Source organism: Morchella sextelata, assembly GCF_020137385.1.
Source record: "Morchella sextelata strain SCLS chromosome Unknown scls_5, whole genome shotgun sequence".
In the NCBI taxonomy this organism is placed as follows: domain Eukaryota; kingdom Fungi; phylum Ascomycota; class Pezizomycetes; order Pezizales; family Morchellaceae; genus Morchella; species Morchella sextelata.
The window spans coordinates 1,670,583-1,685,209 of record NW_025408620.1 but is presented as its reverse complement, the minus strand read 5'-3'; the positions used below and the strand labels follow the sequence as shown (position 1 = coordinate 1,685,209).

At 49.3% G+C, this 14,627-nt stretch overlaps 5 protein-coding genes across 5 annotated transcripts; all 5 read left to right on the top strand.

Annotated features, from left to right (window-relative positions):
- Window positions 1-1,212: 1,212 nt before the first annotated feature.
- H6S33_010981 (uncharacterized protein) lies at window positions 1,213-1,797 on the top strand (the record flags this gene model as incomplete). The annotated part of the gene is made up of 1 exon (XM_044842360.1): window positions 1,213-1,797. The coding sequence occupies one exon, from the start codon at window positions 1,213-1,215 to the stop codon at window positions 1,795-1,797; it is 585 nt and encodes a 194-aa protein (XP_044696911.1).
- A 632-nt stretch (window positions 1,798-2,429) lies between these two features.
- Window positions 2,430-5,248, top strand: H6S33_010980 (uncharacterized protein; the record flags this gene model as incomplete). The annotated part of the gene is made up of 11 exons (XM_044842359.1): window positions 2,430-2,540; window positions 2,582-2,589; window positions 2,658-2,676; window positions 3,078-3,126; window positions 3,198-3,311; window positions 3,404-3,446; window positions 3,506-3,510; window positions 3,577-3,581; window positions 3,639-3,666; window positions 3,849-3,887; window positions 3,942-5,248. 11 exons carry the CDS (start codon window positions 2,430-2,432, stop codon window positions 5,246-5,248), a joined length of 1,728 nt encoding a protein of 575 aa, XP_044696910.1.
- Window positions 5,249-8,532: 3,284 nt separating this feature from the next.
- H6S33_010979 (uncharacterized protein) lies at window positions 8,533-9,268 on the top strand (the record flags this gene model as incomplete). Its single annotated transcript, XM_044842358.1, has 2 exons — window positions 8,533-8,731; window positions 8,799-9,268. The coding sequence occupies 2 exons, from the start codon at window positions 8,533-8,535 to the stop codon at window positions 9,266-9,268; spliced, it is 669 nt and encodes a 222-aa protein (XP_044696909.1).
- A 703-nt stretch (window positions 9,269-9,971) lies between these two features.
- On the top strand, window positions 9,972-10,547 carry H6S33_010978 (uncharacterized protein; the record flags this gene model as incomplete). Its single annotated transcript, XM_044842357.1, has 1 exon — window positions 9,972-10,547. One exon carries the CDS (start codon window positions 9,972-9,974, stop codon window positions 10,545-10,547), a length of 576 nt encoding a protein of 191 aa, XP_044696908.1.
- A 1,908-nt stretch (window positions 10,548-12,455) lies between these two features.
- On the top strand, window positions 12,456-14,116 carry H6S33_010977 (uncharacterized protein; the record flags this gene model as incomplete). The annotated part of the gene is made up of 6 exons (XM_044842355.1): window positions 12,456-12,774; window positions 12,872-13,213; window positions 13,249-13,338; window positions 13,397-13,492; window positions 13,551-13,715; window positions 13,788-14,116. 6 exons carry the CDS (start codon window positions 12,456-12,458, stop codon window positions 14,114-14,116), a joined length of 1,341 nt encoding a protein of 446 aa, XP_044696907.1.
- Between the last annotated feature and the right edge of the window lie 511 nt (window positions 14,117-14,627).

Genomic DNA, 14,627 nt, shown 5'->3' with positions numbered 1-14,627 from the left:
GAGTGGGTTGGTATTGGCTTTTGAATATGACGCTGATTTTGTACAGTGAGTGCAGGTTCGGGGGTATCGTAAGAAGGAAAACGCCTTGATAGAAGGAACAATGGATGGAAATAGTTCGTCGAGATCACAGTCCGGGTATGGAGCGATCGGTGTTAGGGGGTACTACAGAAGCTTCGGGAGATATCGGAAGGACAAAGTATTTAATTTTTTATATGTTATGATATAGATACTTCCTTTTTTTCTTTTCTGTAGCGCGTTCTGTTTGGAAGATGAGAGAATGAAGCGGAGTAGACAGATCCGGCAATGCATTCATGTGGCATAACGATATTTTGAAGTTCTATAGTATCAGATGTAAAATATTTACTGTCCCGGAACAAGGTACCCATTCATGTAGTTTATTCGTGGGAGAGAGCGGAAAACAAAAGCTTTGTTTTTTGCGTTTAGCCCAGATCTGCACACTACACTCCCCGCACTCCCGCAACAGCACTGTTCCAACACGCCACCACCCCCGGGTTGAACCCTTAGCCTCCTGTAATTGAAGGGGGTCCAACCTCACGGTGTCCGTCCGGGGGGCGAGTACTAACCGTTAGGCCATACTCGCCATGTGCGTTTTTCGTCCCGAGTGCTTGTTGAATGCCAAGATTGCTGCAGGCGCCAAGGATAGATCGGGAGAAGGCTAACCCCATTAGGCACGCTAAAGTCTTTTTGCTCGCTTCGGCTGGGCGTCATCAAGCGTCACTCGCAGGTTAACTAAGTTGACTGTCAAGTGTTTGCACGATTATACATCTTCTCCCGGTACAAAGGTTGTCACCTGCTAAGTAGTAGCGATGGCGCCCGTCTTGAATCTTGACTCACTCCTTTGGCCTGCTACCCATATGGACGTTTGTACTCTCCAGTAATGCGGTTATGGTTAGATGTGTGTCTAGGGAGGTCACCAGCTACTAAGGAAGGGCTCATTATTTTTCGCCGATCAATCTAATCTCTAATCTTCTTACGCCCGTAGAATGAACTCTGTTGTATAAAGTTAACCTATATAGATGTTTCTCCTATATCGTTCGCCGATAACACACCAGTAGATAAAACTAGCTAAACATCCTGAACACTCTCGCAAACATTATATGTCCTCTAGAATATTCAACTAACAACCTGTTCACAACAAGAAACCCCTACAGACCCAACTACATCGAACACACAACCCCCCACCCACCCACAATGAAGATGCCCGCATCCCTCCTCCCTCTCCCGCTCAAACCCTTCATTATCGCCCACATCACCACCCACCTCACCACCCTCACCATACATCTCCAGGCCGCATCCGCGATAATAATCCACCACAGCAGTCTCCCGCGCCACCCCCTCCCCCTCAGGACGCTCCTCACCCTCTCCCGCACCCTGCGCGACACCCAGCTATCCCTCGGCCTGCACATCCTCGTAGACGACCTCCTCGAGAAGATCCTGACACCCGACTTCTTCAGTCCTGCGCAGCTCGCGCGGCATCGCCTCGTGGTGCGGGAGTATGAAGAGGCGCTGGAGGGGATGAACCAGGCGCGAGAGGCGCTGGTGGACCTGGTGGAGAGGGAGATGAGGACGGTGGATGAGAAGGTGGTGGGTGACCCGGTGGACGTGGGGGCTGCTACGCATGTGTTGAGTACGGCGATGTATGGCGAGGAGAGGGAGCACGATCAGGTGGAGGTGGTGATGGAGTGGATGTGGGAGGGGAAGAGGCTGTTCTTGGAGACTCTCGGTGGGGTGGAGGGTTGGGGTGGTGTTGTGGTGGCTGATGTTGACATCGTGTGAGGAGTATCATTTCTAGTTGTGGGCCGACGAGTCCAGATAGCTGGTTGGGGGATGGAATGGGAACCAGGAGCGCCCTGCAAGCAGGGCGAGGGGGTATCTTTACTTGTTCCTGGAGCGGTTGTAGAATTCCTGTTTCTACACGTATGAGCGCAGTAGGATAGGTCGCGGTTTTGTTCTCCTTGATGCACACTTTTTAGTGCTCTAACTTCAGGCGTGTAATGGCCTTTTGTGGCTTGCTGGAGTTAAATGTCAGATTTTATGGTAGCAGTTTGCGCTCATGGCCTTAGCTAGGCTCGATCTTAATGAATCATGATTTAAAAAGTAAATCTCTCTCTAGTTTGAAAATCGTGATGACCATCCTGGTTCTTATATAAAGAACTTTAACTCGTGCGCATTTCTCTAGCGAATATCTGCCCACTTGAAACCATAATGCAGCATGGCACAAAGTGTTTTGCGGGGAGATGCCGAAAGCGTGGCATTGGTATTAAAGGCCAATATTCATTTGCCAATTTCACCGCTCGACGAAGGCCAGCTCGGACCCGACTCGGTGGCTTGAATCTCCCGGATGTTGCGAATACTTCAAGCATTAGGCCAAAGACAACGAGCAATTCCTGTTTCTCAGTTGCCAGATCATGCCTGGCGCCCTCCCACACTCGGTGATGATAAAGGTGATTAACCTGGCCCAATACGGATCAGACAACCTGGTCAAGTTGTCTGAAGGTACCGAAGGTGGCAAATACTCGGTAGGGGGTAAACGACCTCCGAGCTAGATCTTGCACCGTAGGAGAGTCGGTAAGATTCTTTTGATCAATGGATCTGTTGCTTTGGTGTTATCAAAACTCAATTGCTTTTATTCCCAGATTCGTCCGAACTCGTGAGGTGCGAGGCTGACAGTTGTCTAGCCTGGGTGCTTGTGGGCAGAGCCGCATCTCGCACGCTAACTGAATGGGGATTAGACCGCCTATGCCGGCGACGCCCACCACCACCTCTTATCCAACGTCTCCCCACCACCAACATTTTTTTTTCTTTTGTTTAATTCATTAATTCACCACCAACATTGCGAGTCACATCATATTCTTCAACGTCGCCAACGCTTGTACATCTGACAACTTGAATAATTCTACAACAAAGCACACCCCACGACCCCCTGCCGAAACCGGAGATCCAGCACCTCATCCGAGCAGCTTCTTTAATCTGTCGTCAAAGCCATCCCTCCACTCGAACCTTTCCAACTGCTGTCTGGTCGAGGGTTTCATTTATACCTTTAACTCTACCTCTAGACTCTTATGAGTTGTATGCCTCTTTGCCTTTCCGGGAATGTAGTTTGCTGTACGTATTCTCATTCATGCCATTCTCACATAATCTCCACTCGAATGTTCAAGTCAACAGAGAGCGAATAGATCCAGCCCTCACGGGATTAAACGACATACTCGCCTTCTTCACTCCGTTTTCACTTCCAGTTCACATACGATCCTCGCACTCTTCCACTCATTTTCGGAGGTGGAGAATTTCAAGTTAAGAATCGATATTCTCTGCATGCAGCTCCATACTTGGGTAAAGTTGCGTTGCTTATAACCCAGTTCCCATGAGATACTGGTCCTTATAGGCAATCCCCCTCTCGTCCTATTACTGGAGTTCCACCAGATCTTGTGGGTCTACAGTGCTGTGGGATCAGTCTACGTGCAACGGGGCACTAAAGGTGTTCAAGGTTAGGTTTATCCCTGACCGCCAGACTACTGGTTTTGGATATCTTTGTATATACAACATCTTCGGTCTAAGCTAAGGTACTAGTCTCATAGAATGTCCTTCTGGATGTCTGACTGAGATGCCTCCGATTCTAGAACAGGTTGAATACTTATACCGTCTCATGTACAGCTCTGACCCTTCTTCATATTGATTGGTGCACTACCTCCATACGGCGGTGGGGAAGTTTTCGACCAATCATATTTCGCAAATTCTGGGGATTAGAGTCGTACGAATGAGTCCTCGCCCAGTGTGACATACCGTATATTATTGCGATGCCTCCGGTCCGCTATGGGTCTATAAAACAGTATTCTTCTACCTCGCTACTACGAATATATCTCAACCAGGTCTCTCTCCTTAATTCTTTTCTACACAGCAATTTATTAACTTCGCCATGCCAGACCAACCCTACGCATCAGACCTGCGCAAGCGCATAGCCCTACGTGTCAACGAGTTCGTCCCCCCTCGCCAGATGTTCACTTCTCTCCGCCCCCGCATACCTCCCGAACCGGTTCGTATTCCTACACCTCTTCGTTTTCCTGGGCCCAACCCTCTCGCCCAAGAATGGGAACGAGCTCAAGCCAGCGCACAAGGATCACAAGCTTTCGGGGGCTCACCAGGCCGTGGTAGTTCTCCACCACGCAGGGCACTAGTGATTGATCTTACCATGTCTTCAGACGAGGAGCTCAACACTATCCCAAAGGCTCCTGCTTCGAGTCCTGTAGATCGGCCGAAGTTCACCATAATCTCTCGCGGCGGCAACAAGAGGGCTGCTGCAAATTTCCCCGAGCTTTCTCCCGTGCGAGGCAGGAAAGCGGGCCGTGGAACTCGAGTCATGAGTTCCTCTGATGACGAGGACGAATCCCCCCAGCCTGCTACCCGCCGAAGTAGGAAGGCAGGTCGGGGAACTCGGGTTGTGAGGTTCGCTGATGACGAGGAGCAGCGATCCAACACCCCTCCACCTGCACCCCTGCGACCGTCGCGCGGTGGCGGGCCTCGAGGGCTAGTCGCACGTCGTGCTGCTTCGACACGGGGACGGCGAGGGCGGCCTGCTACGCACAGTCTTTTTGAGACGCCTGAATTGTTCCAGTCTTTAGAGATTAGGGATTCCGATGAGTTTAAAGATTCAGATGATGACTCGCTCGATTCTTATCCTGCGGGTAAGATGCCGCGGTTAGCACCGTCGGTGGTGAGGGGCAGTGGCGGTAGAAGAGCGACTACACGTGGTAGGGCAAAGACTCTTATACCGACTGGTACTAGGGGCCGGAAAAAGAAAGAGGTTCATGAGCTACTCGGAGCTGATAATGAGGAGCTAAATGATCACCCTGTTCTAAAGCCAGATACTTCACCACCGGCAACACAGGGTGCATCTGAGCAGCAGGGTAGTGTGACTAATCCAGTTTCTCCGCCATCGGGGGAAGGGTATATCAGTCCAATCAAGGCACTAGATACTGTTGTCGCCCTCGCACGGGCCCAGGCACATAACGCGATAGATCAGGATACTTATACTGCACAGCAGAAAGCTTTGGAATCGCTGCGTGACGCTAGAGAACGGAGGATGGAAGAGTTTAATAGGTTGGCGAAGCAGCAGGCAAAGGAACGGCTGGAACGCAGGGGGAATAGGGCGATTGATGGATCGCCGGCCGGTGGTGCGGAGGGAGGGAGGCCACAGCTGACGTGGATGAATGGCAGGCCGTATATGAGGTAGGTCGTCGCCGGAGTGAAGGATTAGACTACATGACGTTAGGCCAGGCAGCCGATGGGAGGAGTTTGCTTTACGTTTTTTGCTGAAACGGACTACCCCCGACTATGGGATGTATGCCGGGGGTTGGGTTGGGCTTTCTTTATTTTTTCAGGACAGTTTAGGAGTGCGAGGTTTTTTATGCTACATTTTCCTGGAGTTATCTTCCAATTACTCATGCCATTTCATACGCTTTCATTAGAAGGTTCAATTCTTCCTCTGTTCCTTTACTTCATTCGATTTATGCGCGTTACTCGGAGAGGTTTATAGGCGTGTATCACTATTTTACATAAAACTATTATTATTAAACAAAGTTGATCAGTACAATAATTATTATTCCCGATGAAACTCAATCGAGACGCCTACTACCAACATCTCCTTCTTGTTACATAACAGCGTAGTTGGTCCGGGTTGGGTGACTCAGTCAGCGAGTGATATTATATGATTGCTATGAGCGGGAACTGCCGCGACATAGATTATCACTCGCTTTGCCTTCTGCGCACCGCTTCATTATTATGCTGGAAAAATGTTAACAGTGGGTACCAAAGTAGAACAGTGCCATCAAACAATACTAAGCAAAATTCCTTTCCATGTAGGATACGCTATGGTACGAACACAACCATGAAACCGCGAGTAAGTAGGCTTAAATTAAGTGAGAATAGATGTTGATCACAACATTTAGATACCCCGAAACTTCGCTTTGGCAACCCCATACTTTGGCGATGGAAAAGGTAAAGCTTCGGCGTGATTGATACCTTATGATCATGGATCTGGATATAACCGCTTCATGGAATATCACTCGCTTTTGGCACCAGACACATCGGGTTTACTGAGCTCGGTATCAACCTGAGTCGAGATTTGTTCCCCAGGATTATCCTTCATATTACTTCTGTTATATTAAGATCCAGCGGATATCACTCTTTCTCCTCCTTATTTCGCAATATTAGGAGAGGTAATAAGACCCTCGGGGGTCCTTTTTCAAGTCTATGTGAATTGGGGGAAGCTCACACCACCAAATAAAATACATACTAGCTTTGTAATAGTCCTGTAAAAGTATTTTCTATGGTAGTGGATGAAGGGCCGGGCGCGCCAATGCTACTTGCAATAGAAAGCTGATTTTCACGGAGACAAAAGGCTAGATGACCTAATTAAAGCCAGCTATAAGGGGAAAAAAGAAGAAATAAACATAAATAGCCCTGGAAATTCCTTTCCTTCGTGTAGCAATAAAAATAGACCAAGTATAAATTAAACTAACATTCATATAACCCATAGATCCTGGTACCTAGAATACAAAGATGTCCAGCCACACTAACAAGCAAGCCCAGGGAAGGCGAAGACGAGCTCTCTAGCTGTCAGTTAGAGACCGGTACTATGATCGTCGCTCCACCTCACCCCCGGCCGCAGGACCAACTATGTACCGCGAACTAGTGATGGGCACGAGCCGAGCTGGCACGAGCTTTGAGCTCGAGCTTTAGGCTCGAACAGGTCGAGCTCTCTTAGTGACGAGCCGGCTCGTGCCCATCACTACCGCGAACGCGACTCGGTATCTCGGGAGTCTACACCCATGGTAACCGCCCCCCAGTCCTGTGAAAGTACTCCTGGGGAACCTATTGTCTGGGTTATGGCTCCGACTTGGCAGTGGCTTAATAGTAGTATCACTCCCGCGGCGCGGGAGCGCGAGGAGGAGAACTTCCAGAGATGTGTGTAATCCTGTTATTCCGACTTGTGTCGTGTACTGTGCTAGTGAGCTTAGTGTCTGATACGTTCCTGGAATCCGCACAAAAATAGACACACGGCGGGCGTTTGCGGATGGACGAGCAGTACTGAATCAGATCAGTACCCACGTAAATACGTTTAGAGAACAGCATAATATAACTGAAATGAGTCAAAGAGAGTTTGAGCGGAGTGGTGATGGTGGGAGGATTGTGAAGCAGCCGATTGTGATTACTGAGTTTGTGGGATTCCCGGCGGATAATGTGCAGACTGCGATTATTATGCTGGTGGAGCAGGTGGGGAATGAGGAGAATAGGATTCGGGAGTTTTTGGATCTTTTTAGGATGCATAAGGGGGGGGATGGGGTAGAGTGGTGGTGGAGACCGAAGCGGAGGTGGGGACTGTGGGCGGTGAGTTGGAGGATTAATTGGGGTTATTTGTGTGTACGTGTTCTAGTTAGCTGTAGATAGCTGATCTTTTTCGTGTTTTATTCCAATTTTGAGTGTATATATTTTAGATAGCATTTAGTAAGAAATGCCTTCGATACCCTCATCTGTATGTGTTGGTGTGCTCTTGCGGTAGTACGCGTTGTATCGCGGGTGTGATCTATATCAATATCATGAACTATCACTCGCTTTACAGAAGCAAACATAACAAAATCTGTTCGAAGAGGTTTTGCAGATGGGTTGACTAGCGATTAGCTAGGCTAAGTGTTGTTACATGTAGTTAACATCAGCACGGCTATTTGTTAGATGCTTCTTCTGAGCCTTGGCATCTGGACATCGTTTCCACATAATAACCGCCGTCTTTATTGGCGATATCTGTTGTTTTGCTGTGTTTGATATCTGTTATTATTACTGTGTCAAGACAACCAGATTGATTGCCTTGATAATACGTGTTCATTTACCACATCAACTTTCACTATAAAAGGAGTTTGTTCCTTCTGTTGTCGTTAATAATTGATTATCATCCAATACGATTCTCCTCAGTCCCTATAAGGCCGCGACCTAAATAATAACTTTCTCTTTGCCAGGCTATTTTCTCCTGCTACTTCATCTACCGCGCTCGCTCCATGGCTGAAAGTTACATAATTCTACTTCTCCCTGGACCTCCAGAATTACTATTTGTCTATTGAATGGTGTGGGCGTCGAGGGTGGGTTCGGGCCCTGTAAAATATTTACCGAACGTTCTTTTATAGGGAAAGACTGGAGGTTCTCAGGCACTTCTAGACTTTCCCTAGCCAGGTTCTTTGTGCTTCCACATAGAATGAAATCTATCATGATGGGGTGCATTCGTGCACAGAGTGTGGGGATTTAGGTATTGCATGTTCCATTCATTTTTCCTTCATAGAAAATGTTCGTATATTCGACGTTATTCTAGCTCAAGAATATCTGGTAGACCATCTATATTTAAATGCATGTCCTCAGCCATATAGCCTCTCTGAACTAAACTAAACCACTTGCGCCTATCTAGTAGCAGTCAGTACTACCAAGAGAACCGATCGTTAAATCCCACATCTTACCCCAACGACATATACAATGTTCAGTCGACCCCCGTCCTCCGACGGCGACCGCCCTTCAGCCAGTAGATCCCCCACCCACGATCCCCGCTCCCCCCGCAATCCCAGACGAGTAATCTACACCTTCTCTCCGCTCGCCCTGCCATTGGCGTCAAACATTGAGCGCCTGGAATCGGCTCCTCTTGTTAGTCAAGCCCAGATTGACGCATTATATGAAGGTAGGCTATCGCCCTGTGTAATTCAAAGGCCCAGAAGGTTCTAGATGTTAACTCCGCATTACCTCAGCATGCCATAGGCTCATACTCACCGTCAGCAGTAGGTACTCCCCCTCCGAAATCTCTTCTAGCCGCCAGTCCTTCACCGTCGCCCGCAACGCCATCCGCTCCACCCCACCAGACGGAACAGCGAGCATCATCTCCTGGCTCGACCACTCCTCCACCTCACCTGACCACTCCCTCCCGTTTATCTCACCGACTATCATCTCTCGCTCTTCCGGCAGTATCTCCGTTCACAGCACGGACAATGACGAGGAGAGTATCTACAACGCGAGCGTCATCAGTGAGTCTGAGATGGAGAGGATGGAGGAGGAGGAGAGGATCATCAGTGAGAGGGATTGGGAGATGCTGCAGGAGATTCCGGTGCCGATTGCACATGCGCAGGTGATTTGGATGATGCGCTTGGACGAGTATGATGATGAGATGGTGCTGCAGGGGATGAGGGGGGTGAGTTATCGCTTTGCGAGAAGGGATACATAGACAGCCCGATAGATTGGGGCTGTAAACACCTTGCGGGATGGTGAAGTGTGTAGGGCAGATGGGGAGGTGTAGTGCGTGGAAAGCGTGAGCTTATTATTTTCTGGTTAATTTATTTTCTTTTCTTTTGTAACGGATGAAAGATCGTGTTGGAATTAACATTGATGTACCCTACAATAGCTAGGTCATTTGGCATTGGCCTTGGGATGGCTCCTCGGATGCTTCCTAATGGAGGCTTGCAGTGACAGTCTAGCCTAGGAAAGTGATGACGTTTGCCCAACATCCCCATACTCCTGCCTACGCTATGCCCACAACTACCCAACACATACGTCCCCTGTCCCTCTACGCCTAATGCGTTACGTCCCTATTTATGATTGGCTAAAAGACCAAGTCAAAGAACCTCCAGTTGGAACTCGCGGTCCCATGACGTAGAGGAGCTGCCATGGCCCAATCGGATCCAAGAAATTAAGGACCGTAGCAAAAGATCTGACCAATTGAATGTGCCCCCATAGAAAGCGAGGCCGCCTGTCTGTCATTAACAACCTCATTCAGACCCCTCAGTACCTCTCCCACCACCAATATTTATCACCGTTACACTTTTGCGCAGCTCTCCAATTTTCAAGAAGATATCCAGCACTCTACAACCATAGCAACCTTGATTTTTCTACAAATCTTTACAATCCACTCAATCCTCTCCAAACTCCCAATGCCACCCACCCCACCCCCCACTAACGGCCTCACGCCCACCAGCACCCAACCCCACCGCAGCCACCCCCTACACGCCACCCTCCGCACTCTCCCCGAAGCCCCCGTCCCGCTCCTCCACGCCCCTCCTCCAAGATTCCACCGCCGCCACTACATCACCCTCGATGAGGAGTTCGAGAACGCACGAAACACCTCTCACCACCAGCCATCGAACCACACCGCGCATCACCAGTTCCCGCAAGCATTGGCAAACGTAACTACCAAACCGGACCCGCAGCAGACAGAGCCAGATGAGCCCGACGAGACCTTTGGGCGCGCCGGGATGTTTCGGTACGGCCGTGCGCCGTATCCGAGGGGGCGCGCGAGGAGAGGGGAGGGGGAGAGCGACGCTAGCGCTGCGCAGATGGAGCATGGCCATGGGGCGGGGGAGAATGGTACGGCTGCGCCGCAGGAGGGTCATCAGCAGCAGGAGGGTGAGGAGGAGGACGAGGGGTTCGAGGCGTGGTGTAGGGCTCATGGGCTCTTGCGCGCGGACCTGGAGGAGGGTGGCGGGGGGGAGGAGGAGGGGGGAGTTTGAGCTTCTGACGGGCGTTTTTCTCGTCGCTTTCGGTGTTTTCTTAGTTGTGCTTTCATGCTCTTTTTGAGTTCCATTTGCAGTGGTTGAGAGACATGTTGTTTCGAGTGTTGGTTGTTGTGTTTGTGTAGTGTGTGAAACAGCACGTTTCCTTCTTGGTTTCTTTCTCGCTTTCTTTGTTTCTTGCTTTTTTAGCTGCGTGTTTGGTGCTTTAGCATTCTGGTCTTTCGGTTCTTGCGTTCTTTTGTACTTATGTTTTTTCGTTCTTTTGATGACTGTCTCTTTGTGTCGTAACTGGTCCTTGCAATGAGGAACTTAATTTATAATCTTTATGGTGAGCATGCACAGAGTACAGCTCTGACGAATGAACCACGAGCCCTAGGCATAATGCCGGAGGAGTGCACAGGCACTCTGGTTTTCACGATGTAGCATGCTGTAGTGTCTCCTAATTAATAAAGATTATTACATAAATGAGTAGTTAAGCAAGAGTCTTTACCTTAGGTGTCGTGACTCGTACCTGAAAGACTGATAACCTTAAAGGTCCGTCCGGTGATTCGATATCGTAATTTGGCCGATATTTTCCTTGCTGAAAAGGTATGCTTTAGTCATGATCCTAAACCTTTCTACCGTGCAATTTGGCTTGAGGCTAGATATCCTTTGACTACGGCCAGAGACTGTACATGTTGCCTTTTTTTTTTGTTTAATTCGTTCATTGCTATCCACGTTGCTCGCTATATAGCAGTAAAGCCTATTGCCACCTGTCATCACTGCCCTCGCCCTCAAGATAGCGTTAGTATTCACATAAAGGAAGGGCGAATGATATACTCGGAGGACGAGGAAATCGTGTTCGTATCGAATCTCTAAAACAATCACCGGAAATCTATCCGAAATGAGCCAGATTGAGAAGCCTTTAAGGGCTAGTTAGCACCGCCGGTCCAAGCGAGTGAATTGATTCCTCACATTGATGCTCGCCACATCCCAATTATGGCCCCTCGGACATTGAGCAATGAGTAAGTAGACTAACTGGAGTGGGATACTACACGTTGCTCCTCCTCAATCCCCCGAGTGTTCGGATGTCCGGGAGGAGAGGGATCGACAGGGATCAGCCTTGGCACGAGTGATACCTTGTGCACGAGTGACATTCGATGACGCCTTCCTGCTCTCACGACCGCAGTTGTGTAAAGAGCCAACTAGGAAGTAAGGTTGTGCTATACGCGGTGCCTGTATAATACGAAAACGAGTAGTAAGGTGCTTTTTGTAACGAAATCAACTATGAGCATTCTATTTAGATGTCACGTTCGAGCATTTCCAAAACACGCAAGAGTGAGTAAGTCCCGCGGAACCACAGGGGTAATGGCAAGGGCTAGTCGATCTGTCATATAAACGGGCCCTCTGAGATCTCGATTCCATATAGTTTATTCTGGACTGAGCTGGTTATTACCAACACAACCCTCCGTTGTTCTACGGTCACAAGTCATATATCTTGCTGCAGCTCGATGGCTGGTGTAAGAACAATCTCTAGGAGTTAAGAACAGGATGCACGAGCGTACAAAGTCTATAGGCGTTCTTTGTGAAAGTTGAAACAGAACAAAGAATCGCAAGAGGTAGATTGATCAATAGATCACATCGCTTGCACAATTAGTATCTTCGACCCTCTTGTCGGTTATCCACCATCCACAAGCCCTGACAAGAGGGTTAAATATCACTCAAATCAGCTTTCAACGTCACGAGCCCTAAGTACAAAGACCCCACTCGCCAGCCTCCCACCAAGGTTATCGTCGGACAGGTTACCCTCCCCGCACAATGAACAGTAGTCCACAATCACCATCACCTGCCTCACCCCATCCTTTTCATCTTAAGACAACACCATCCTCTTCACCATCCCCCTTTTCATCCACGTCAAAATCCAGTATGGCACCAGGTCCTGGTGTCTACTCCGATAGGAGCTACGATACTCCCGAACAACCGCAGGAGAATCAGCCACGTAAAAGACGAGTCCCTCGCGGCAGCGCCCCCGATCAGCCCGTTGTGATTGATGGAGAAGAAATTCCGCAGCCTCATCCAAGCCAACCAGCACGCGACCCTAGAGTAGGCAGGCGCGCAGAGAATCCCGAACAGGAGGTCTCAAACCTCGAGTCTGAAACCGAACCCAATGTCGGTGGCAGACGCCAGTCGAGGAATCCGCCACCTCTAGCCCAGGAGCCACGTGGCACCAAACGAGAATATAGCGGTATGTCTCATACTTCTGCACCAGTTGCTGATACATTGGCCGCTTGTTCCTCCATATCCTCTTGTAACCTTGTAGGAGACTAACATTTTTTTCCTAGACTCCGAAGAACTTAGGGAGTATCGCGAGCGCGATCCTAATCCGTGGCGTACCAACGATAACCAAGAGCCCCACGGGCAAACCGCATTCCGTCTCAACCCCGATACGAGGACTCTGGCCGACCATATCTTGAGGCAATACCCTCCCTGGATGAAGCAATCCGATGTCGAAAAGCAGTACACGGCTTTGGACACGATGATCGAGTTGTTCAGGAACGACCAGAGAGCTAGGCAGCCGACGTTGAATGTCAGGAGTCGTACTGCCAGCATGACTAGACAGCAATATGAGGGTCTTTTGGGTACTTGGCGTAATGGTAAAGGCTTCTATGAATCTTTTGATGTTGGTAAGATGGAGCAATGCTGACTTGTAATCTTGCAGCAAACCCTCCTCCGAATATGAGTTCGCTCATCGAGGCGAATGTCGCAAGGGGCCTTAATGAGGCTGAGTTGCAGAGACAAGCACGGCTCGGTAAGAAGGGATGTCTGTTCGGAAATAAAATCTCGTCACTAATCTCCGCTTGTCTCAGAAACCGATTTTCCTCGTCCGAGGGAAAGGGCCCAAATAATCGTTTACCCGGAAATCCCCAGGCAGACCTCACTCCCGAATCTCGTCCGTAGCGCAAGTTCGTAATCAAAATCCACCCATCAGAGGTTGTCTAGCAAGAGACTAATGAGAAGTAGGAGACCCTGTCCGCAGCACTACACCGTTAACCCCGCCCCCGGCTGTGCCTGCCAACCATCGCAGTCAGCGTCCAGACCTTGGGAACTTCGTCACCACAGGAGCGTATCCCCCAATCCCAAGATCGGTGGGCTCCGGGAACAGAAGCGAGATCGCTCGAGCCGCTGGTAAGGCCATTGATCTTTCCTTGTGGGCTCAGTGTCTCGGAGTGGCCACGCTTACATATATCCTCTTTACAGTGGCATACCAATTCCCTCGTGGAAACGATCCTGCCCCAGTCCACCGAGCACAACCACAGAGATTCGTATCTGGAAACAATGAAACATTGATAAACGACCCTGCTGGGCCTCGGGTTGCCAACCCCTTCAACTGCGATCCTCTATGGACTCCAGCCCACTCTCGAGCCCCCTCATCAAGGCGACATGCTACTGTCCAAGACGCAGCAGAACATCTTGCCTTCCCTGCTCCACGGCGTTTACAGCGGGTAGGTGGTGATCTCCGAGGCGAGCGTAATCAGCCTTCCCCGGTCGTCGATCGTGACGAAGGCGAGCTCCCAGACAGCCAGTAAGAGGAATTCTGGAGGAGTAGTGCAGGAATATGGGCGGGAATTGTGTGAGGAAAAAAGTGCGCGAATTCTTAGTTGACTGCTGGTGACACAATCCGGCCAAGGAAGGTGATGGCTTGAAATGCAATAATACCATTCGACCATTCCATTATACTTGTTTTTTTTTCTCTTTCGAAATCCAAGTCAAATGTGATTAAAGCAAGGTAGTGCCAACTCATTTTTGAGAAATGGTGAAATTTGTGTTTTCAGTCCTTGTATTTTCCCATTGTCAGAGAGGGTATTTCGTCGGAAGGGGATAATTGAGTAGATAGAGTTATCAGAGCCTTTGTAGTCTCGACCTTGTGGGGGGGGTGAAGAAGAGAAAGTCCTCCCCCTTCTTCTCCGTTTATTCTCCTCACTTAGTGTCCAGTTTTGGACAAAGTGTCGCCCTGCCATCACCAAAAGCACGTTACCTGTCGGACTTAAATAGAAAGACACCCAAGAGGCTAGATATCTTATATGATTGCACATGGTT